The sequence below is a fragment of the Anolis sagrei genome, chromosome 4 (assembly GCF_037176765.1).
Source record: "Anolis sagrei isolate rAnoSag1 chromosome 4, rAnoSag1.mat, whole genome shotgun sequence".
In the NCBI taxonomy this organism is placed as follows: domain Eukaryota; kingdom Metazoa; phylum Chordata; class Lepidosauria; order Squamata; family Dactyloidae; genus Anolis; species Anolis sagrei.
In genome coordinates this window covers 179,780,135-179,805,431 of record NC_090024.1, presented here as the reverse complement: position 1 = coordinate 179,805,431, position 25,297 = coordinate 179,780,135, and the positions used below count along the sequence as shown (strand labels likewise).

The following is a 25,297-nucleotide window of genomic DNA, read 5'->3' as shown; positions in this document are numbered from 1 at the left end:
CTGCACACTTTCCAGTAAAAGAAGGGAGAATTTCCAATTGGGGTATACAATGTTTTGAATAGGTTGAATGTTGACTAGCATATAAAAAAACAATTTCCACGCAAACCCAACAGAATATGACAGGGTCCCTCACACCCCTTTTGCATTAAGACTCCACTATGCTCTGCCACTATAACCAAAAATATATTGCAGTAAAGGGAGAACCAGCCTCACAAGATAGACATTGCTCCTGTGCTAGAGTTCCAGAGCCAAAGTACAGTGTGGAGGGCTTTTTTTGTTGCGTGTTTTTGGTAATGTGTATGGAGAGCTTCAACAATTGAAAAGTGTCCTCTAGACCAGTGGTTCTCAGCCTGTGGGTCTCCAGGTGTTTTGGCCTACAACTCCCAGAAATCCCAGCCAGTTTACCAGCTGTTAGGATTTCTGGGAGTTGAAGGCCAAAACATCTGGGGACCCTCAGGTTGAGAACTGCTATTCTAGACTTTCCAATGTGGTCTGACATTTGCTAGTGATAGCACATGTGCTTTGTTCCTGATCTATAGCCTGATTCCTAGCTTATACTACCCTTTCCTACACACATTCACATACATCCAGATAACCAACAGGTGTATTATCTGAATAACAGGAGGTGAAGTGAATAAGCACCGTAACAGTCAAGGACAGCAAGATACAGTAGCTTATTTGTATCCCTTGGAGTTTAATTCCAGGAACCTTCATGGATACCAAAATCACTGGATGCTCATTAGTGTATATACAATGGCACAATAAAATGGGAAATCCAGGATTTGACACCATGGATACAGTATCCATGAGGGGTCAACTATAAGAAGAAGTGGAAAGTTATGCAGCAGACAGCATCAGAATATATGTAAGAAAATGAGTTAAGCCTCTGGTCTCCAGACTACATGGAAGAGTTGACATTACATCAATCTCTACTACAGGGCATTTATCACAAACATATGATATATATGCAGGGCATGCTGCCATGTTACTATAAATACAAATCAGGTAGTCAGGAAATATAATAGTATAAACAGAGATAACTAACAATCCTCTTGGATCTTAATCAGATTTGTAATAATACAAAATTGAAAACAGCACGTGTTAAAATGTACAATGGTCTAGTAAATTAAATTTAGAACGTCTGGAGTGCTCAGACTTAAATCTTAAATAAACAAACAAATGTTAAATAAACAAACAAAAAGGCTGGCATTGTATTAGTGATTTATACATTTGCTTAATCTTGTAGGTCATGTTTTAGGTTATACCATACTTTGCACAGTGGTTATACATTTCAGTTGAACATTTTGTACTTTGTACTCTAGTTGTACATCGTGTATTGTTCATTACATAATGTGACCCAGTCATTTACACATGTTTGTAGTTGATGCTATTCCACATGGAGGTTGTGTAATGCTATTATGGTGTATATTTGCACATAGGTATGTGTAGTGATGACTGAGGTCAATGCTACACAGGACTGCTGTGACAGCTTCCCACTATGAGTTGCCTTGTGCTTCCAGAGGAATACTGGCCATGCTTCCTATACAGTTATAATCTGAAAATTCAGCTAATCTTTGATTATGGGATGACTGCAGCATTATAACCTGTGCTGGCTGTAAGAATTAATATCAATGTCTGGGACAAACAAGAAAGAGAGCACTTGTTTAGTGATTGTGGGTCAAAGAATAAGCCCATAGTCTGGGATCCTCCAGGAGTACTGTGACTAAAAGGCAGTAAGACTCCACTGTTTTAAAATTAGTCATACACACAGCACTCTCTCCATATACACAACTGGTTTATATTTACTGCCTAATTAACTATTTGCAGGTGTGATTGGTGGGGATGAGAGGTAAAGCCTTCTCAGTGGTGGCCCCTCAGCTATGGAACTCCCTCCCCAGAGAGATCAGATCAGCCCAAGCTTTGATAAGTAATTGTAGCAGTGCAATAACTGACTGAAACAATGTGATTGACAAACGGAACTGCCCTGGATCATGTTTTGGTTGGTATGATTTTAATTGTTGATTTTAATAATTCTGGTTTAATTGTTTGATTTTAATTGTCATTATTTATTTGATACATATGAGTGTATGGCATCAAATTGCTGACTGTTGTAAGACCACCTTGAGTCCCCTCCAGGGAGAGAAAGGTGAGATATAAATATGGTAAATAAATAAATAAAATTTCAGTCTAGCCATTGCCACCACAAATGGCAGTGGAAGATAGCGGTTGTCTTTACTTCTGGGGAAATGCACGGCAGGCTCCTTTGAAATCCCTCCAAGAGGATATATCAGGGTCAACAAGGGAGAAGGCATATACAATTTAAGAACATGCCAAATAATCATGTAAGCAAACTAAGAGCGGGGAACCTTGCCTCAGGAAGACTGTCAGGGCACACAAGGGTTATCCAAATGATATTCACACTAGCCATAATCCAGCAGCAGTCGTACAATATCCTGTCAAAACATCATGTGGGCAGGCTTGCTGCAGGGGGTCCTGCCCTGCTGTTGTGAATAGTTTGCTGCTTTTAAAAAGAGAGCCAAGTCAAACATGTGCTGGAAAAAAATCATGCAGCCTTCAAACGGCATGATTTTTATAAATTACAGTTACAATAAACCGAAGAGTGTCTTTCTGCAGGAGAAGAGAGCAGCCTCCATTGCATTTGATGCTTCTTTTAACCACTGTATATATATTTGAAATGTTTGTTTTAATTGATTTTAAAAAACCCACATAAAATTGGCTTTGGGAGAAGTTGTGTCACACATTATCAGGGACGTCATGTGTATCATCCAGCAGGTACCCATGACACCTATACACTCAAACTTCAAGATGTAATCACCCAGCTAAATGAAGTAATTCTTTCTCATTGATATTTTGGGCACTCCTCGCCACATTTCTGTAGGAAATAGAAGCACTTCCTCATAGGAAGATGTCTACATTTAATAATGTATTCTTCATAAAGTCTCCTAATCTGGCACCTAACACAAAGATTATATCAAGTCAGACAAAAAATTAAGTATGGAGAGCTATCTGAACAAATTGCAAGCAGGGCAAAAAGAGGACTCAGTATCTGGCAATGTGGCCCAGGTGTTCTTTGGCAACTGGACAAAATACCACAAAGCCTTTTGACATTAGCAATGATCTGCCCCCAGCGATACTTAACCTTCATCTTACTCGCACAAGCATTCCAACAGGAGCATTAAGAAAAAACATTATTGGCTCTTAAAGTGCAAAGGCAGTGAAGTTCGGAATAGACAAAGGCGGCGATCCTGGAATGAGAGAATCCAACCATTTAAATGGAGGGTGGCTGGAAACAAGTTGAACTGGTTACTTTTTATAAATGTCGACATTTGATGGATGAAAACAGGTGTCCTTGTTTTGTGTTAAGTAGAAACTAGGCCAGTTCCAGAGGGTGGCAAGGTCAGGCATCTGCTGGGATCCCACAGCAAAAGGCCCACCACCTCAGCAATCCGGGGGGGGGGGGGATTAACATCCAATCTATTTACTACTTTTTAGCCATTCTTATTTTACATGCAAAATTCTGGATAAAGAGTAGTAGTCCTTGGAATATGAAGCAATACCATGTTCTACGGCCATTCTTCTTGCTTCCTGGCTGATTGTATAAAAGAGAGTATTTCTCTTCACAGCCAGGTAACTAAGAACCATAACCTATAAACAACTAGTACAGAATTTCAAAGGAAAATGATCTTATCGTTGAAGCAAGAGTGTGAATATTTCAGGCTGCAAACCACATACAGCCCCCCCCCCCCAAAGCTGTCCTGGAGATCTCCACCCCCTCCCCCCTCCCCGCCCGCCCACACACACACACACACCACTTCCAATTCTGTGGCAATTTGATTCCCTGGAACCTTACTACCCCCAAAACCAAGCAAAACAAACAAAATGTTGGGGGGGGGGGGATTGGCCATGCCCTAGCCAAAGTGTTAAATGTTGCACCAGAAGTAGCAATCAGTTATGCAGAGAGGGCATGTCTTCAAGGCTTTGCAAATTCCCTATGAGGAAATTGTCCCCGTTCCCCACTCCTGTGACCCACAGGTTAAAAACTGCCATTTTGGCCATTTAGTATATGCATTCATAGATATACAAATATATACTGTACTTTTAGGGAGAAACATGGACATATAAATGTCTGAGTACTTGCTTTCATCTCATTTTGTTACATGCATGTAAGGCAACTTGTTTTCATTGCATAACATTCCGTGGCCAACAGAACGTAATTCTTGCACAACAATTGAACCTTTATTTCTATGCATCTCTTTAAGAGGCTTTGTAATAGTTAACACAGAGGAACATTACTCTTCTTGAACCATATGTTAGGTATTTATCAATCGTCATCATCAACTTCTTTCATACTTTCCATACTGTCTGTTAAGGCATTATACAGACATTTATTAAATGCTTTCACATGCTCAGATTTTTGTATCGAATCCATAAAGAAATACAAGCTTGTGATACATCTCTACATCAATACACATGCAGCCATCTGTGAACACACCAGCAGCAATCAAGGGTTGATCTCTCAGAGCACTGTAAAATCTTAACAGCATCCATGATAGCCATAAGGATTCTAAGAGGCACCTATTACACTCATAATTACAGTATCCAGGGGCAGAATGAAATGAGCAGCTACTGGCATTGTGTCCAAAAGCTTCAGATAGAGTAGCAGTTTTTGCCTTCGGCCAACTGCTTCTATTTTCTGCCTGTGAGCAGAATTATCTGTGAATTAGGTAAAGAAGTGTTTTGGGGTCTTCTGCTGCTGTTCAACATGAAAGAGGAGAAGGGATATCTTAGCAGTCTTTGTCCCCTTCCCAAATCTTTTGGTTTGGGTAACTATATAGATACTTCATACACATTTAGTATTCATGTATGGCATGCTATGACAGGTGAAAGAAGGGTCCATCTACACACTATTATGACTTTAGATTGTACCATGTACTCAGAACATCAGTATCAAATTGTTGGCTTTCTTGGTGATGGTACCCCCATTTGGATGCTTTTTGTCTCCTTGTGGAGAGAAAAGATGGGGTATAAATAAACATAATAATAAGGTAAAGGTAAAGGTTTCCCCTTGACATTAAGTCTAGTCATGTTTGACTCTGGGGTGGGTGGGTGGGTGGTGGTGCTCATCTCCATTTCTAAGCCAAAGAGACTTTGTTGTCCATAGACACCTCCTAGGTCATGTGGTCAGCAAGACTGCATGGAGCACTGTTACCTTCCCAATGGAGCAGTACCTACTGATCTACTCGAATTTGCATGTTTTCGAACTGATAGGAAGCTGGGGCTAAGAGCGGGAGCTCACCCCGCTCCCCAGATTCGAACCACCAACCTAATAATAATAATAATAATAATAATAATAATAATAATACATCAAGATATAGCACACAGGGACCTACATACTATACTCACTATGTTAAATAACCTAGTGCAGCTCAGTATTGAGATAAACATATAACAGCATAGCACTTACAATATAAAGCTTTGCCCTTTGCCTTCTGTACTTCCTTCAACTAGAACATTCATGAAGGCACAAGTTCTGGTAGTTATTAGTCTTCAAAAGTGGGTCACTTTACATATACTCTTTTCTAGAATAACTCTTCCATTGGGATGTCCACACTGAAAAAGGTGAGATATGCTGATCAGAATGGATGGGAATACATGGAATCTGATTCTTCACAGGACAAGTAGTCCCATGTAGAACAGTCCAGAGATCATACATGTTGGTCTTATTTAGCTTACTGGCAACATTTTAAAAATCTGTATGTCAAAACACAAAGTTTCCCCAAATAGATTTTACGTAATTATAGGCAATTTTACCAGAAGCAAAATGGGAAAATAGCATTTTTGCCTGCTATGTTGGTCTTCCACTCTCCACAAGCTCACTGGGGTTTTTGCTTCATAGACGATGGCAGCTGCAGCAACAGACTGTGCAAAGCACAACAGGGAGCAAAGAAAAGGAGGAAGGGAAGTGCCAGAAAGGGATGCCCTTGACGTGCTCCTTCGAGTAAGACAGAGAAGACGGAAGGACAACCATCCATGAAATGGACAATCAACCATGAAAGGTGTGATGGTATGAACCAAAGGGAACAGATAAGAGATAGAACATAGAAATAGAAACAAACATGGAAAACAGGAAAGAAAAGACAAAATGTCAGAGGAGAAACATACAGAGGTAATAAATGAAAAATGATGGAGAAAATAATACAGTGGAAAAGGATAGTGGCAATGATAAGGACACTGCTGAAAAGACGATTATGAAGAAGCAGAAGATCAACGAGAAGGTTTTGAAAGAGGAGACAAAAGGCAAGAAAGAAAATGGGAAGGAAGGGCTGAAAGGTAGCATGACCTAAAAGCATCTGAATCCATAAAGTTAAAGATCATTTTATATATAGAGGTGAAGATGCTACTCTTATTCACTACTGGATTGAATGACACGATACTCTGGTACTGATACCTCTGCAATCTCTATAACCAGGAAGGAGGTAAATGTGCCAGTGAAGGTCACTTCTTCCTGACATTCAATACAAATAGACATATATGCAAATTAGCTCCCCAGCCAATGTAATAAGTACTGGGGACTTTTCACACTACAAAATTATAGCATTAGGAATCTACTGTAACTTCCATACTTCCATTCTATGGAATGCTAGAGTTTATAACACCCTTAAATTATGTATTGTCAAAGGCTTTCATGGCCGGAATCACTGGGTTCTTGCAGGTTCTCCGGGCTATATGGCCATGTTCTAGAAGCATTCTCTCCTGACGTTTCGCCTGCATCTATGGTAGGCATCCTCAGAGGTTGTGAGGTCTTCACAACCCCTGAAGATGCCTGCCATAGATGCAGGCGAAACATCAGGAGAGAATGCTTCTAGAACATGGCCATATAGCCCAAAAAAACCCTACAACAACCCTTAAATTATTTTTCCTGTCTCTGGAACAGTATCCCCACATTTTGCAAGAATGAAAGTTTTCCAAGTGCTCTCTAGGAGGTTATGCAAGGCTTACTTGACCTGCTTTTTCAAATTACATGTGCATATTGTTAGTTTTGGATTTTTTTTCTGAAACATTCTTGAACTGCTCTTCTTTTTTTGGGGGGGGGGGGTGCTGAGCCATGGAAACCAACTGGATGACATTGAACAAGTCACACACTTTGTCCCAGAAAACCCTATGATTGGCTTGCTTAAAGGTTGCCAAAACAGGAAACAACTTGAATGCAGCAACAACAAAGAATCCTATCCCTATGCTTTCCATGTTATTTTTGCCTCTGATATTAATGTTTCTATTAAGGAAGTCATGTTTGGTAACACATCTACTTCATTAACAAAAGGATTATCTGTATTTAACTCTGATCATGTCCTTTCTCAAGACAGTTACCGAATTCATTATGATCTGGATCAAGGAGGATGAATCCTGAAAGAGCATGAGGAAACCAAATTATGTTCAGGAAACCAAATTAGGTTCTATTTATTTCAATAGCCACAATAAAGAAAGGTACCTTTTCAGCAAAAGAAAGTTATCTCTCTAAATTATACCTGTCATCCAATACTGAGCACCAAGCCACTGATCAGTTGTGGAAGTTCATTCTGTTGCTACACAGCTGTGGTTGCATAGCAGTGTGTGTGTGTATCTGTAAGAGAGCTAGTGGTGAACAAGGAGGTTTTGGATACCTCCTTCTACATTACCCATGAGGAGTATGACTGGGCTTTCGAAATTCCAGCCATAATGAATTATTTTTGCTTCATGGTTATGCACCTAACCAATACACAGATGACCATGGCTGGATATCAAAGCTTCAGACTGAAGATTGCTTTTAGTTGAGACAAAGTGTGTTGCTAAACACAAATCTTTGGAATAATGGCTTAATGCCTGATAGACTGAGAGGAAATAGTGAAATACAATAACTAAGTATACCAATATTATTGTCTCATCACTGGATAGGGCTGAAGCGTTGAAGGTTATCTTTTACTGCCCAAAGCGTAGTTCAAGTCTTGCTACATGTAGGTTAGCTACATCTGCCCATAATAGAACAAGGGCATTCCTTCTAAGAATGATTAGAAACTGGTTGAAATGAAGGAGGATGCTGGTTTAGATGGGTTTGGCACAGAGCCAGGGCAAGAGGGAGGCCCCGCCATGGACAGTTTCTGTTTTGATTTAATCCACCAGCATTTCCATCCGCAACAAAATGAATAATGGGGTTGCAACAGAGAAGCAAAGGGACAGCTGTGTCCCCTCCACATCCATGTGGTGATCTGATTCCTTGCTGGGCCTGAAGCAGCCAAGGAGAAGGATGGTGGAGGGCAGTAGGCACCCATCCTCCCCTCCCTCATGGCCATGGCAGCCGCAGCTGAATCTGATTTCTTGCAGCGTCCTCAACACAGCACTGCACGCACATGCCGTGGGCCACCTTCAAAGTGTTGAGGGGCGGATTAGCTGGATTAGGGAGGCTGTGAAAGGAGCCATGCTGCTCGGGAGGAAGTCTCGCTGGGGGCGTGCTAAAAGAGCCATTTTTACCTGTCCCGGCTGCTCTGAAAGGCCTGCCAGCCGCTAGCCAGCCCATGGCTGTCAAAACACGTCCAACTGGGATCCTAGAAGTGGCTAGTCCCCTTGCAGCAAGCAAGGGAGCCCAGACACCCCATTAAACGGGCACCCTGGGGCGAAACATTGCTGAGGGCTGGGATAAGGGGGAGATGTGCGCCTGATGCCCCTCGGCGCTTGTTCTCTAACAAACCCAGCCTGACAAAGACAGAGACGCCAGGCTGCTTTCTAAATAAACAAGGCAAGGAGGGTTGGGGTGGTTGGGGGGCTGGCAGGCTGGATGGGAGAGCTGGCTTGAAGGAGAGCCCTGAAAGCCCCATTTGAGGCTTACTCCCCATTCCCCAGGCCTGGACTGGCCTTTTGTTTATCTCAGACCTAAATTAATGTCTTTATTTACCAGAAACCCGAAGGACTCAGGTTCCCAGTGTGGAGGGGGGCGGGTGGGGAGAGGAGCAGCGAGAAGGAGCCTTGGCCAAAGATGAGGGGAAAGCCCGACCCCCAAAAAAGAAGGCTAAAAGAGATTCAGTTGGGAGCCATTCACTGCTAAGACTCCTGTCAGCATTGACATAAATTTCCACTGGTGTTGGCATTTACGCATTTGGCATTTCCATATGTATAGAGTTGCCTGGACTAATTATGCTAATCATCCCCTCTGTTGGCCGCTGTGAAAAATGCCCACATTAAGCACTCCACTGCCTGCTAATGTGACTTAATGTGCGGTTGAAACATACATTCATCCCCCTCTGAATGGCGAAATTTTTCCACATTGCTGCCTTCATTCAGGCAAGAAATGAATTTTTTGAACTCAGACCACTTTTCCAAGCCAGGGGGGATGGACCAGAGAATAACACTCTCTCCTTCTCCCTCTCTCTCTCCCCTTTTCTGTCTCCTGCTCTCAGCCCTTGCCAATAAAATAAAATAAAAATAAAATCTTTAGGCCCGGGTCAGGCATCTTTCTTCACGTAGCCTTTAAAAAACGAAATCTCCATACATACAACCAATTCTCCGAGGGGAGACCCCATCTTTATCCCGAAGCATCCTTCCTCCCACTCCTCCCTTGTCCACCCCCACGACACAACAAAAGAAGTTTCTTTCCTCCCCCAACCCTTCAATTCTTTGGGAAACTGAAACAGCCTGAGTGGCAACTCTAGCAAGTTTGAGCTAGTCTGAGAAAAGAAAGATCCTTTCAAAGCCGTCCATGGTCACAGTAGAAGATGCCTCTTAGAGCAAATGTCAAAGCACAGGCAGAAAACAAAGCAGATTTAGAGGATAATGGGCAAAGCAGTCTCTCTCCCTCTCTCTCTCTCTTTCTGTGTTTTAGTGGACTGAGAAGTCGAGAGGATCCCCAAATGCACCATTTCTTTTACAGTATTTAGAGCACTTTTATTCTGTGTTATGATGAGCAATCACCACAAGAGTGAAAAAAGTAGTGTTCAGATAAGGAACCACAAGAATTAACCATGTAATAAATCAGTATACTGCATATAAAAATGATTCAGTGACTTTTGTACAAACAAATCAAATATAGTTACCAACATTAATGCTACTAACGGCAGAAATGGAAAATTATAACTTCACAAAGGAGCGATTCCCTCTTCCTCTTTGATAGTTTTTCTCCTTTAGTCAGTACTTTCTGTTTACACAAGTAGTATCATTTTCCTGTTGTGAACAACTGAAATGTTGTTCTCACAGATGTTCTTAAAAATGGCATCTGTATAACTTAAAACCTCACACCTTTCTCACAGTGCCAGGATTTATCTGCTCAAGTCTGCCAGCTGTCAACTCAAAGAGAAGGAGATTAGGCTAAACACTGAATATTGTTCCAAGGTGATTATGGAAAAACTTTGAGAATTGGTTGATTAAGATTGGACTGTTTGTTTCCTAAATCTTCCACAACAGGAGGTTTATGTCGTTTACAATGTGTATGGGAGAATAATCACTTCCACAAAGAGAATGGGTGAACCCGTAGGTTATTAGTTAAATGTAAACTATTCAAAGGCATAGCAGTAGACAGCTCTATCAGATGAAAGAACAAAGTAAGCAGACCCTTTCTTGTAAACAATAAGAAATTGTCCGTACAATTTTGGAAAGTATGCGTGAAAGATGGGAGGGGCATGCACTGCCAAAATAATGTAGACAATGTGTTTCCCTACAGCAGCCTACTGCATTTCCTTATGAAAAAAATAATCATTTCTGTTGGGAATACATTTTATAGGGATTATATCTGTCCAACAGCCAGGATGGTGTAGTGGTTGGAGCATTGTACTACAACTCCAGAGACCAGAGTTCAAATCCGCATTCAGCCATGGAAATCCAATGAGTGACCTTGGGTAAGTCATACTCTTATAGCCTCAGAGGAAAGCAAAGGAACCCCCCCCCCCCAATTAACTTTGCAAAGAAATCCCCAGTTTCCTAGTTTCTTCTGCAGTTGAGGAGTCAACATGCTTAATAATAATTTGGCATTATAGGAGCCCCTGGCGGTGCAATGGGTTAAACCCTTTTGCTGGCAGGACTGCTGACTGAAAGGTCGGTGGTTCGAATCTGGGGAGCAAGGTAAGCTCCCATCTGTCAGCTCCAGCTTCTCATGGTAAAACATCCAGGCATCCCCTGGGCAATGTTCTTGCAGACGGCCAATTCTCTCACATCAGAAATGACTTGCAGTTTCTCAAGTCACTCCTGACACAGACAAAAAAAAATGGCATTTGTTTTCCTACTCCATTTTTTTGTCCTTAACAGCTTTTGTACGGTCTATATAACATCATAAACTCGGGTAAGCCTAACTCCGCTTAGTTCTGCTGCATTCCCACTTTGACTCTAGGGAATGCAAAATTCCCAAACTATAGCAAAGGCGCTACAAGCCTGTCTATGTCATTCCTCTTCCTGGTGTTTTTCACCCTTTACAGAGCCTTCCTCTCCCTCTTATCAGCACCAAAGCCACTTCAGAGGCTTCTGAGAGCCATCAGGCCACCCACCTCTGTTGCCCACCCAAGAATATTACTTGCACACATTTGCTGAAGTCCCCTTGGCCTCTGCACTCAGCTGCCTTGGGGGCTTGTTTATTTGCTCTTATGAGTGAGGTATGCAGGCCTGACATCCACAGTTTATTTATCTGTTCAGAAGGAGAGTTCAGGGTAGAAAAGCCTCATTGAACATATGCTGAGCTATCCAGCATTCCACATATGGTCTGCCTCCATGGATTCATCCCCAATCTCAAACGCTCAGAGAGGTGCAAAAATTGCTTCACTCTCCCCAAGTGCACAGATATAGGTTAAATCTCTATATGCATTAGTTATCTCTAGGAATTGATAAATATTCAGAAAGCTCTACAGAAATTGTGTGTGTCAAGGGATAACCTTTCAAACTAGCAGATTTGAGTTATCAGATAAAGAGACAGGACATTTTGATATAAACTGCCAGCAAATAGATCCTGAGATTGAGATGAAAATATAATACGGTTAGATACATTTTTATGTACCTAGGTGTGCCCAAATTATAATCCCAATTCTTTGCAAGTGATGCCAAGTTACATACTATCTTCACATTTAAAGTGACTTATTCCCACTCAAAATGTAGATTTTCTTATTTCTCCCACTACTGAATTTGAGTTATCTTCCAGGCTATAATGTATAATGGCTGCTGTATCACTCCACAAGCTATGTACTGGTAAACGAGTTTGCCCAAACAGTTTAATTAAAACATTCCTGATTTTTATTATCTCCATTGCACTACCAGTCCAAGACCATTTGGCACATATGAGGCAGGCCTATATATAAACCACTCCTAAAATCTCATGATACTTCCAGGTATCTGTGAGTTTTGAGATTTTATACTGTCCTTATATCCCAGGGGAGGGGGAAAGTGATTGTCATGAAAACATGTTGAAGATTGCTGACTGTCAATTTAGAACACCAACTGGAATAATCATCAATGTGCTGAACAGCATCTTTCATATCCCTGCATACTACCCACCCACTCCTTTCCATATGGACCTTGAGCTGGGGTCCAAGAATTATCCATCCATGCTTACATCTGTTCCCAAATGAAGATACAAGTATACATTCCTATTTTAGTATGGCCTGGCAAAAATCTTCCACCATTTTTTTCAAAGCCTCCCCATACTCTCAGGAATTCAAAACTGTTTCCTTGGAAGGATAACCATCCAGTAGCCTCAACCTTTAAAAAGACCCTGCAGCCACACAGCTACTCTAAAATGTCCTGGTTAAAGATTAAACTTGCTTTCTTTGAGGTCAGCCTTAGCCTATAAATCAGCTGTGACCTTTTGCCTCCAAAACTATTGGCTTGTTTTCAAGTCCCAGGCTTTGGATCTCATTCTCACTGAGCAGCCTACTGTGGTCATAGCTATGGCAATTGCAAGTCTCTGTGGTGAGGTTTGCCTGCAACTGCCTATCTTCAGTTGCCCTTGACCAGGCATCACTTGGCCAGACAGGCAAGAGACAACACCACTGTAGGCAAGGGCAGCATTTCCTACAATGAAATGCCTGGTGCCAATCACTTCTTTATACTGTTATCTGGGGCCCTTCCAGATAGGCCCAAAAATGCGGGACCAGTCACACTTTTATCTGAGGTGTCCAAACGACGACTCAGGTAAAAACGAATTACCTGCTTTGTTCCGAATTAATTAACTGCCATATTAGATCTGGGCCTTCATGAAAGGCCTGGGTCTAATGGAGTATTGAGCCTGTGGGGACTCACCCATGAGAAGTCCTGGGACTGCCTGGGGGTGAGTCCTCACTATGATCTCACACTCTTTGGCCTCCTGGAGCACAAAGATGCACGATGGTGTCCACTCCCTCCCCTCCAAGACCCCAAAATTACCCTCAAAATTTAAAAAATCTTACCAGGCTACCATTATGGCATAGAAATGACACCCAAGGATACGCGAGGGGGGAGCAATTTTCCTCCTCACCCCCATCTCCTGCTGTGTTATTTCTATGCACCTGGAGGACTCAAGAACCACTGTCATGGCAGCCCGATAAGGTTTTTTTTTTAAAAAATGGAGTTGTTTTGGGGGGTTTCCTGGTGGTTGGGTGCCATCCCAGTACTTACTGGGATGGCATGTAGGCACCTTGCCCAGGAAAGCCCATGTTATGGGCAGGTTGTGGGGACAAAAACCCACACTGAAGCGGGTTTTTAAAACCTGCTTTGGCATGGGTTTTACCCTTGTCTAAAAGTACCCTGGTATACAATCCTTTAAGGCTAAAACAAAAGAGTAGTGTAGGTAAGTGGGAGAATATCCTAATGAAAATAAAATATTTTAGCTACTAGTGTTGGTATGCTACTACTAGTACTGATTGAGGAGGCACTTTTTCAGACTTCTATTGAGGTTAGGGTACATCTAGCCTGTAGAATGAATGTAGTTTTACAACACCTAAAACTGCTGTGGAACAATGCTATGAACTCATGGGATTTGTAGTTTGGTGACCCACCTGTACTCTTTGGCAGAAAAGGCGAAAGACTCTGTAAAACTACAACTCCCATGATTCCATACCATCAAACCATTACAGTTAAAGTAATGTCAAACTACATTAATTCTACAATGTAGATGTACTCTTAGTTCTCACAATCAAAGAATAACATCATGGGTAAAAGATTTTTGCCACTTGGTATGGCAAGTTAGGGATCTCATAATCAACCAGACAGAATCATGTCAGCAATCTGAAGTGACACAAGTCAAACACAGTTTCATCACACTTTGGTTTTCTCATAAGCATACCGATTACTGGAAAGTTGAAGGAAATATGTGTGAGACAAAAATACCATTGGTCCACAATCATCTATCTAGCTGATAGACTGACTTGAGGTTATCACATATAGGTTAATACACTCTTCACTAATAAAAACCCCATACAGCATCGAGAAACAGGAAAATTAAAATGCAGACATTAATACAATTACACAATAAAATCTATAAAGGTTAACCAATGCCAGTGAGCAGCTCTGGTGGCCAAACAGCAGGCTCAAACTTCTCCACTAATATCAAAAGAACGCAAAGGTTTGGATAAAAAGGCATATCTCCAGCAACCAGAAGAACTGAGTTAGTGAACATACTTGATGCACCTCAACATAGAAGGAGTTCCATAAAGAAGGAGCCATAATTTAAAAGGTTCTCACTAGGGTCACAATCTGCAAGTTTCATCCATTCTGGGGACCATGAATGGACCTCCTGCTAAATCTGAGAATCTGGAAGGGGCAGTCCAACATTTAGTTTGGCTGCTAAATGTTTGGCTGCTAAATGTTGTCAATATTTTGGAAGTAATTTCAGAAGCAAATGAGCAGCCAGAGTACATCACAAAGAATTGGTTTAATATTACTTCAGCCTAGCGGGGCATTCAGTAATTGAGCAGTGGCATTCTGCATCAGGTGAAGCCTTTAAAATCATTTCAAAAATCAGATACATACACAACATGCAGTTGTCCAGCTGCAGGTTACTAAGGCCCCTTCCATACAGCTGAATAAAATCTCATATTATCTGCTCTGAACTGGAATATATGGCAGTGTTGACTCAGATATCTCAGTTCAAAGCAGATATTCTGGGTTATATGGTTGTGTGGAAGGGCCCTAAGTCATAGATCACGATCAGTGAGCTAGAATGTAGTATGAATGAAGTTTGACACACTTTAACTCTGATGGCACAGTGCTATGTAATCCTGGGATTTGTAGTTTGATAAGACACCAGCTGGCAAAACAGCCACAGTTAAAAGTGGACCCTTTATATAATGGCACCAGGGTCTAGTGAAAAAAGGAAAAAACTGACCAATTTGCAAGCTAGACTCCATGTTGGGAAAATTAAGTGTTTCCATTTGTGGTATTTGAAAGAACAAACCACTTTGGGATAGCCTTTGAAAACTCACTTATCTGTTCATATTAATTAAAAGATTTTAAAAAATACTTTTTTTCTTTTTTAGTGTCATACCAATTTCCTCTTCCTAATGTATCTTAATTCAAGACTTCTGTTGGGCAGACTTAGCATAAACTCATGCTTTTTATTCCAGAGTATTTGCAAACTTCTGAAGTCCTGTTTATCTCATAATTTCCAAGAATAAGATGTCAGCCCTAATAAGGCCTGGCTGATGTTCATGGAATATATCTTTCTTAATTGCCCACAGTTCCCTGGTGAGTATTCTGAGGTTTTTTGGTGTAACAGAAATGCAACTAGGCTCTTCAAAGTGGGCATTTTCAGTAAGAGCTGAACTGATGGAGAGAGGCAGAAGCTAGGCTCCTAATACTGTAAGAGCCAAGGTGAAACAATACATCAGTCAGAGCCAGTATTCTAACAGACAACAGCTCTTCTATCTCTTCTCTTCCTCTCTTTGATAGTGTGAACTCAGAGTACAGCTTTAGATACACCCCAGATATATCAAGGAGATCTACCAAGGACATCATATAGTCCTTTCACATATAGACAATTATTTACAATACAGTTTCTTTGAAAACACATGGTTTGGCATCAATTTAGCTCAAAATAATAGAGTGATAGGAATTTTTAGCCTTTTCTGCCAAAGAGCACAGGTATCTCACTCACCAAATGAAAAATTCCAGTATTTAATAATATTTAGCCTTGGCAGTTAAAGTGGTGCCAATCTGCATAAATGTAAATGTTCTCTAGGTCAGGGAACTTAGATTATCCCTACTACTCTACATGTCTGCATGCCAGCTTTTGGTTGCAAACAGTCATATGAAGATATGAGCATCTTTTCCAGAGATGCTTGCCATTTTGATTGTAGTGTATCAAACAATGCTGAGAAACTGTCATGGACATGTATTTGCAGAGAGATGTGTTCTGAACTGGAAGAAGCCTTTCCCTAGAGGTGGGCTTCATTGTGTTACCAGTGTATCAGGAAAATCCATATTTGTTCCCACTGGCTACCATTCTTTGTTTCCTTCCTATAAATGCCTTCCTATAAATTTTTCATGGACCATCAACTGATGACTGGCTGGATCTACACTGTGATATAATCCAGTTTCAGAATGCAGTTCTAAAACTGGATATATTAAAATATTCTCTAGGTCCTCCAGTGCTACTCCATGGAATTTGGTCACACAGTCATGCTGAAGGACCTAAAGATTCCTAGAGAGAACACCTCTCTAGGAATTTCTATGGGCCCTTCCACACAGCCCTATATACAAGAATATCAAGGCAGAAAATCCCACAATATCTGCTTTGAGCTGGGTTATCTGAGTCCACACTCAGATAATGTGATATTTTCTGCCTTGATATTCTGGGACATAGGGCTGTGTGGAAGGGTCCTATGTCTTTTATTGCAATTTTATAGTTAGCCTCCATCAGAACTTTACACAGGAAGACCTTTAGATTCCTAAAAAGGTGTTTTCTCAGATAAGACATTTTATGGTTTTTTTGTGGTTTTTCACTTTTGCAAGGGTCTAGCACCCCTAGCACCAGCTAATGTGGAGGCCTGATTATATTTGTCTCTAAATGTCATTTCATGAAGGTGCTGGGTGTGTGTGTGTGGCATCCTACAAGGGAAAAGGGAAGCGGAGGAATGGAGGAGCCCTGTGTAAGCAATCAGTTCAGGCCTCTGGCAAAGGGGAAAGAGGTGAGGAGCCAGAGTAATGGAAGGGCAGGGGTAAGTGATCAATTTAGACCTCTAGTAAGTGTAATCTGTCTCTCCCCTGGGAGCAGGCTGAGTGGGAAGGGGGAGAGCCAGAGAAAGAGAGCAAGAGAAAGAATGTGTTTAAGAAGATGGCAGAAAGAGGAGCAGGGTGGGTCGGCCTCCCTTTGGGTCTGGCCCACCCACACTTTTGGCTTCAACCCCACCCACCACAAGCATGTGGCCTTTATATAATTTCCCCATCCCTGCCCATAAGGCATGCCTATAGAGCTGTGCTCAAATCAAAACAATCAAAGGTGGTAAAAGGCATGGTTTGAACAAAACCAGGTTTCGAACAACAGCCATAATATTTGACTGGTTATAGAATGCAGCTCAATGTGTACATAATTCACAGGTAGATTCACCAGTATACATAATCAGCTCTTTATTTAATTCACCATGAAGTCAAAAGGAATTAAGAGTTTCTGATCGAGAAACAAAAGTGTGGATGGCAAACAATTTCTGATTCAAGCAAACCATAGGAGTCAAGCGAGATACAAGGCAGATCTACATACCTGTATAGCAGTGCTCTCAAAAGATCACAGGTTTCTGACAAAAATAACATACAACATACAACAACCAAGCAATCACAACAGTGTATTGTCGAATGCTTTCATGGCTGGAATCACTGGGTTATTGTAGGTTTTTCGGGCTGTATGGCCATGTTCTAGAAGCATTCTCTCCTGGCGTTTCACCTGCATCTATGGCAGGCATCCTTAGAGGTTGTGAGGTCACAACCTCTGAGGATGCCTGCCATAGATGTAGGCAAAATGTCAGGAGATAATGTTTTTAGAACATGGCCATATAGCCCAAAAAACCTACAACAACCCAATCACAACAGTGTTTTGTGGAACATGACACAGAGGAAGGCAAGACAATAAAATCTGCAGTTTTTATCTTTTCTTACATCAACTTGAATGCCAGCTTTTCTCCACCATCTTTCAAGCCACACAACAACAAACCAACATTAAGGCAGTATTGCAATTACCAACTAGTCGAGGGCTAAGCTATTGTCTCAATTCTTTGCATTGTATATCACAATACAACTGTCCACACTATTGCTGCAATATATAATTTCTAATACAAGAAAGTTAAAAAAAACAACAACTTTGTCACAATTTATTTCAAAATTGTTATATGTTGAATATCATTTGTAGCAAAATCTATTGTGAAAAGAATAGTTCCACAAATTTGGCTGCCCTCTTCAATGCACACACATACACTCAGCCAAATCCAAGGTCCTGCGCTCCTATAGTTTTGTGTACCTAGCAAGCCAGCAATGCAACAGGCAAAACAGAATGATCATTTCTGAAGGCTGAGCAAATGTCAGCATCAAAAGCAATAAACAAGTACAAGCCCAACTATGCAGGTTCTCAGGGGATGTTCTTGATTTGGGCTGGGACGTGTTGGTTACAAAGGGGGGATTTCCCTTCTTTAAATGTTTAACAGCTGCAGGTTTTGATGGATCTCCTTTTTGCTACAAGCCTCTGTGAGGCAGAAGCCAGGAGGAGGGGAGGGGAGAAGGCTAAGGTTGAGGCATTTCCCCCCTCTTTCCAATCCCCCTTCAGTGTGTGAAACAGGTGGGTAAACTTTACTGGCATTCATGTGAGTGTGGGTTTTATTTAAAAGGGAGTGGGAGGGTGGAAGAGTAAAGTTGCTTCTATTGTTGAACAAAATCCAAGAGTAGTTTAGGACCACACATGGAGCTGGGGTTGTGCAGGGGGAGGAGGTGTGGAGCGCCAAAGATCGCTGACAGTCATCACAGAGAAACATCTGCTCTTGGAAAGCTCCCAGGCTGCTTGCAAAAGAAGTAAAATAAAATAAAATAAAAAATCCCAGGGTGTGAAAACTCAGCACAACCCAGTGTCAAAAAAAGAGAGTAGACGGCCATAGCCGGAGGTGGAAAGCAAGGAGCAGGACCCAGGAGCTGATGCTAGCGTGGAGAAGAGGGAAAAGACATTGCATACTGAACCTATTAATAACAAAGGCATCATTTTTTATCGAATGGTTCCAGTAGGAAATTGGGATTTGCTCCTGAGTGACCTTTTTTTAAAAAAAGTTTCAGCTGTTTGCTTTCAACCTGATTCCATTCTCAAGCTGGCAGAAGAGTGTGGCCCTAGTCAAACCTCAACTGTCAGCTCATTAGACAGAGACAGTAATTATCCCCTCCTTCAGCACCACCCTCAGAAAGGCAATTTAGGATTTAATATCAATAATGTAATGCACCAAGCAGGGCCCGGTGGCAAGAAAAGCCATCTCCTCTGAGATGGAGGGAAGAATTTAATTATACCTGTCTGTGTGGAGGCATGTATTTGAACTGATAGAGATCTGAATTGCGCACACTCACAGCAACACCACAGGCGCACACACGCAGAACAGCAGAGAAAGAGGGGTTTTTCTTTCCCCCTCACACACGTACACATGTACACACTTGGGAAACAAGTTCAACACAGAAACCAACTCTCTCTCTAAAAAAAGGCTTGCTAACTCTTTGGGCTGTTGGAGAGATATTTGCTACCCTTATGTTACAGCTTCTCAATATATCTATCACAGCTTCTTGCATATGGAACCAAACATTACCAAACAGGCCTAGACAAAAAAAAGTAAAGGAAATTATCTGCTGAGTGAGAAAGATAAGCTAGAAGATCACCATGACCTCTTCTAACTAGCATTGCATCTGAAAGTACGATTGCCAAAGCTGAAAAAGTCTGGATCTAGATCTGGCATGGGCAAACCTGGGCTCTCCAGGTGTTTTGGAGTTCAACTCCCCCAATTCCTAACAGCCTCAGGCCCCTTCCTTTTGTCCCTCAGCCGCTTAAGCCGCTGAGGGGCAAAAGGAAAGGGCCTGAGGCTGTTAGGAATTGGGGGAGTTGAACTCCAAAACACCTGGAGGGACCAAGTTTGCCCATGCCAGATCTATATGGTCCTTGAATGGGAGGCTGCATGGAAACTATATGCAAAACACTTTAGACATCCTGATGGAAATGCAGAATTCAAGTGCATTAAATAAATATCAAAATATTTGTTATTGTTTCTCCAAAGTTCTGGAAACTATCTATTATGAAGGTGTGGTATCATTACTGAAACCTTCAGAACAGAACTGACTTACTCATGTAAATCCAAACTATAATCTCAGGCCCGGTCAGTCATTAATAGTGCAGTTTTCCCATATCAGCTTCAGGAGAAGCCCACATTCTCCAGTTTATACATTCACATCCCACAAGAGGACTGTGTAATACCTTAAGTCAGTGGTTGTCAACCTGTGGGATCCCCAGATGTTTTGGCCTTCAACCCCCAGAAACCCTAACAGGTGATAAACTGGCTGGGATTTGCAGGCCAAAACACCTGGGGACCCACAGGTTGAGAACCATGACTTCAGTTATAAATGTTTTTATTCCATCGCATGACTTTGCACACCACAGAAGGCAAATCATTCCAACCTTCCCAAGATCAATGATTTAGACACTGGAAATACTGAAATTACTTTAAAGTCGCTTTTGAAAATGTTCCTGCAACTTGATTGGACCTATACAAGGACACCACACGTTCCCATTCAGCTTTCGTTCACCCCAAAGGACTTGGACAGAAGTGCCTGGCATGACTATTCCCTGTGCAATTATCCTTGTATTTATTTTTTTCTTCCTTTGCCAAGGAGCTCTGTAAACATTACTACATATTTTACAACCATACTTTCAAGTTCTTCACTGCTACAAACTCAGATTTAATTTGGGGGGGAGTGAAAATATGGAAACTCGTGATCATATTGCATGTCTTGAAGCCTTAAGCGTCCGTCAAATGGAAATCATGCTGTCAAGAGTAAATCTACATCTGAGACTTGCTACCTGTCCTGAAGAGATCAAAACTGAGTTCCAAAACTGAGAGGCTACACACAAATCTGGATTCACACACATGTGTGAGTTAGAAACAAAACCCTTTGTCAGCATCTCCTCTTGAAAGGCTGAACTCAAAATCCACATCTGCCACTGTGTTGGACAATTTTTCCACATGCACCTCAACACTGCCCACCCCTCAGATGTTGCACAGTCCTTTTGGCGTTCACATCACCCAGAAAAAATAACCTTACCTTCTACCCAGAGCTGCTCAATATCCGTCTCAATGGAGGCTACGCGCAGCCCTAGAGCCAGCGCCCCAAACACCAGTAGTCCCACAAAAAGTACTTTGCCACAATGACGCTGGATCCAGCATCCCAATGAAAAGAGCAGAGCCTGGAACTGGGCCCGCAACCACAGCGGAGCTTTCTGGCCCACGGCTTTACCCTGTGGAAAGAAACAGAAGTCAGCCACGGCCTTTCTGCTGTGGGGTGCAGCAACTCCTTCCTTCCCTGGGGCCTTGGGGGTGAAGGCAGGCCTAGTGCCTTTGGAGAAGGCAATCTGGGAAGGCTCTTTGCTTAGATGTGGTGCTGTGTGGGACCTCCCCTTTGCTAGAAACTTCCTGTACCCTCTCTTTGCTACCTCTCCCTTCCAGTTTGGAGAGAAAAAGATGGAAGCAAGACCTCTAGATATGGCCACAGGATGAGAGAAAAAGGCCCACCCTGCCACAACACAGGTTTTGGCAAAGGGGAGGTCTCCCTTCCCCTTCCTCAGGAAAGTCTCTTTGCAGCCCCAGTTCTGCCCTAACTCAGCTCCCCTGCTTGACTGGGGTTTGATGAGATGCTGGATCTCTCTGGCTGTGTATAGTAGGAAGATGGCTAGTGCAAGCCCAACTGGACGTGCTGAGGGGACTAACCAGCCATAGCTTTCCAGAAGGGAGCTGGAGGCAGATCCAGTTGCCACTCTTTGCCTCTGCAGAGTCCTGCTCCCTCCCTTCATGATGGGTCCCCGCTTCTTTCCCACCCAGGGAGAGTCTATATTGCGGAAAGAATATTGCTTTAACCACTAAGGGCTCAATGCTGTAAAGCAAGCATGGACAAACTTCGGCCCTCCTCCAGGTGTTTTGGACTTCAACTCCCACCATTCCTAACAGCCGGTAGGCTGTTAGGAATGGTGGGAGTTGAAGTCCAAAACACCTGGAGGAGGGCCGAAGTTTGCCCATGCCTGCTATAGAGTCTTGGGAGCTGAAGTTTGCTGTGTCTCCAGCAGCTCTTTTGGCCAACTCCTGGGATGTCCCCCTCGTGTCAGGCGTGGACGCCGCGCCGCCTCTTCTCCCCTGCGGCGCCCTTTCTTTCCCGGAGGCCAGTCCCCGGCTCCTTGCTTCTCCCCGCCGTAGCGCCCCTTCCTGGGGGAGACCCTTCCCTCCTCTCCCTGCCCCAGCTTCCTTCCCGCCGAGCCTCCCCTCCCCTCCCGGCCGGCGCCCCTTCCCGTAAACAGGCGCCGAGGAGGACCGCCGTGAGGCTGCCTGAGGGAAGAAAGGCGGGAGCCTGCCCCTCGCTTCCCTTCCTTTCCCTTCTCCTCGCTGCCTCCTTTCCCTTCCTTCTATTTCCCCTCGTCCCTCGCTGCTTCCCTTCATCCTTCCTCCTTCACGGACTCCTTTCCTTTCCCTTCTCCTTCCCTTCCTCCCTACTCGCTCTTTTCCTCCCTTCCTCTCCCATCCCTGAGGCTCTTGGAGGGAGCTTTCCCTTCCTCTCCCTTCTTCCTTTTCCTCCCTGCCAACCTTTCCTTCCTTCTCACCTCTTTTTGCTTCCTTTCCCTTCATCCCTCCTCCTCGCCGCCTGCTTCCCTTCCCTTCATTTCCCCTCGTCCCTCGCTGCTTCCCTTCATCCTTTCTCCATCACTGACTCCCTTCACTTTCCCTTTTCCCCCTCTCCCTCTCTTCCTCTCCCATCCCTGGGGACCTTCTTTACTTTCCTTCTCTTCCTCTCCTTCCTTTCCCTTCTTTCCTGCTCCCTCTGCCTCCCTTCCCTCTCTTCCTTCTCTCCTCTTTTTGCTTCTTTTCCTTTCTTGTCTCTTCCTTTCCCTTCGTCCCTTCTCCTGTCCCTTCCTTAAGGACCCTTCCCTTTCTTCCCTCCCCTTCCTTTTCCTTCCTCCTTGCTCACTCTCTGCTTCTCTCCCCCCTTCCTTCTCCCTTCTTTTAGCTTTCTTTCCCTTCTTGCTTCCCTTTCCCTTCTCGTTCCTTTCCTCTTTCCTCCCTCTTTTCCTCCCTTCCTCTCCCATCCCTGGGGCTCCTGGGGGCCTTTGGAGGGGCCCTTTCCTTTCTCCCTTCCCTCCTCGCTGTCTCCTTTCCTTTCCCTTCCTCTCCTCCCTCGCTGCTTCCCTTCATCCTTTCGCCTTCACTGACTCCCTTCCTTTCCCTCCCTCCCTCCTCCCTCTCTTCCTTCCTTCCCCTTCCATCCCTGGAGCTCCTGGGAACCTTTGGAGGGTCCCTTCCCTTCCTCACTCTTTGCCTCCCTTCCCTTCCCTCCCCGCTGCCTCCTTTCCTTTCCTTTCCCCTCGTCCTTCGCTGCTTCCCTTCCTCCTTCCCTGACTATCCCTGGGGCTCCTGGGGGCCTTTGGAGGGGCCCTTCCTTTCCCTTCCTCCCCTTCCGGCTCCCCTCCGTGGGAAGCCTGGGTCGGGGCTCACCTTGGAGATCTGCTTGAGGGCGAAGGCGGCGTGGCAGTAGCTGGGGCGGCGGAGCAGATCCGAAGCTGCGGCGGCGGCGGCGGAGACTGCCTTGGGTCCGGCCTTGTGGCCGTCGGGGCGCTGGGCCTTGCCTCCCGGGGCCCCGGGGCCCGTCCGCTGGGCAGCCATGCTCCGGGGTGGGCCGGGGGCGAGCGGAGGGAGGGCGGGCGCCGTGATCCGTGGGGCAGGCAGGCTTCAGCGCGGCGTCGGCGTCTGTTCCTGCGGGGCTGGCCCGTGGACATTATGGGGGCGAGTCGGGGGCCATGCACGCGCGCCCCATGCGCCCTCGACGCGCGCCTCAGGCAGGCAGCAGACCCGGGTCGGCGTTGGCGGCAGCGGCAAGGGCAAGAGCAGGCTCCTTCTCAGCGACGGTGCTGTGCCTCCGGTGCCGTCCCACCAACATTTGGAAGCGAGAGCCCTCTCCGAGATCCTGAAAAGAGGAGCCGAGCAGGGAGGGAGGGAGGGAGGGAGGGCGGGAGGAGGCAAGGAGGAAGGTTTGGTTTGATGGGAAAGTGCCCCGGTTCCCATTGGCCGAGGAAGAGGCAAATTACTCCGCAAACATCTCCTATTATTAGCTGCTAAGCAACAGCTCACCAAAGTGGAGAGAGGGGAGACCACCCAGGCAGCGCCTCCGCCTCCCCCGCCTCCCCGCCTCAAATCAATGAGGGCAGGAGCAGAAAGGGAGGGAGAGAGAGGGAAGGAGAGAGAGAGAGAGAGAGAGAGAGAGAGAGAGCCTGGCCTTCCTTCCCCACACAGGAATTCTGCTCCACAGATTTTCACAGGCAGCCCCGACCAGCAGCGCCTTTTGTTTATGGTCGCCAGCGGACGGAGGAGCCCAGGCTTTGGGACAGCTGCAAGAAGGAAGGAAAGGAAGGAAGGGGGGGGGGCTCTGCAAAAATTGGAGGAAAAAAGGGGGCCAAAGAGTCAACCTGGGGGGAAAAGAACCCCAACGGGTACAAAAAAGGCAGGCCGACCCAAATGCCCCATTCCCAATACACACAGTTCAAAGAAGAAGTAAAAAAACCAACGTTGGATAGTGTTGGAAGCTCTCTGAAGGCGGTGGAGCTGCCACCATATATACACAGAGAGAGAAGAACTCTTTTCCTACATCCAAAGTTATAAATCCAAAGTTATACATCACTTCTAAGTTAGAACACAAGGTTAAACCCTTGTGCCGGCAGGACTGAAGACCAACAAGTCACAGGTTCAAATCCAGGGAGAGCACGGATGAGCTCCCTCTGTCAGTTCCAGCTCCCCATGTGGGGACATGAGAGAAGACTCCCACAAGGTTGGTAAAACATCAAAACATCTGGGTGTCCCCTGGGCAGCGTCCTTGCATACGGCCAATTGTCTCACACCAGAAACAACTTGCAGTTTCTCAAGTAGCTCCTGATACAGCAGTGCTTCTCAACCAGTGGGTCCCCAGATGTTTTGGCATTCAACTCCCAGAAACCCTAACAGCTGGTAAACTGGCTGGGATTTCTGGGAGTTGTAGGCAAAAACATCTGGGGACCCACAGGTTGAGAACCACTGTGATACAGGAAAAAAAAAACTTCTAACAG

At 44.1% G+C, this 25,297-nt stretch overlaps 1 protein-coding gene across 1 annotated transcript in view; it reads right to left on the bottom strand.

Moving 5' to 3' along the window:
- Positions 1–24,192, bottom strand: part of PTCH2 (patched 2) — a 61,361-nt gene extending 37,169 nt beyond the window's left edge. Inside the window, exons 1-2 of the mRNA XM_060773406.2 lie at positions 23,697–24,192; positions 21,265–21,457 (exon numbers count right to left, since the gene is read on the bottom strand). Of these exons, the coding sequence (XP_060629389.2) occupies positions 21,265–21,457; positions 23,697–23,864 (361 nt within the window). The 5' untranslated portion in view covers positions 23,865–24,192. The remainder of the gene's footprint in view (positions 1–21,264; positions 21,458–23,696) is intronic.
- Between the last annotated feature and the right edge of the window lie 1,105 nt (positions 24,193–25,297).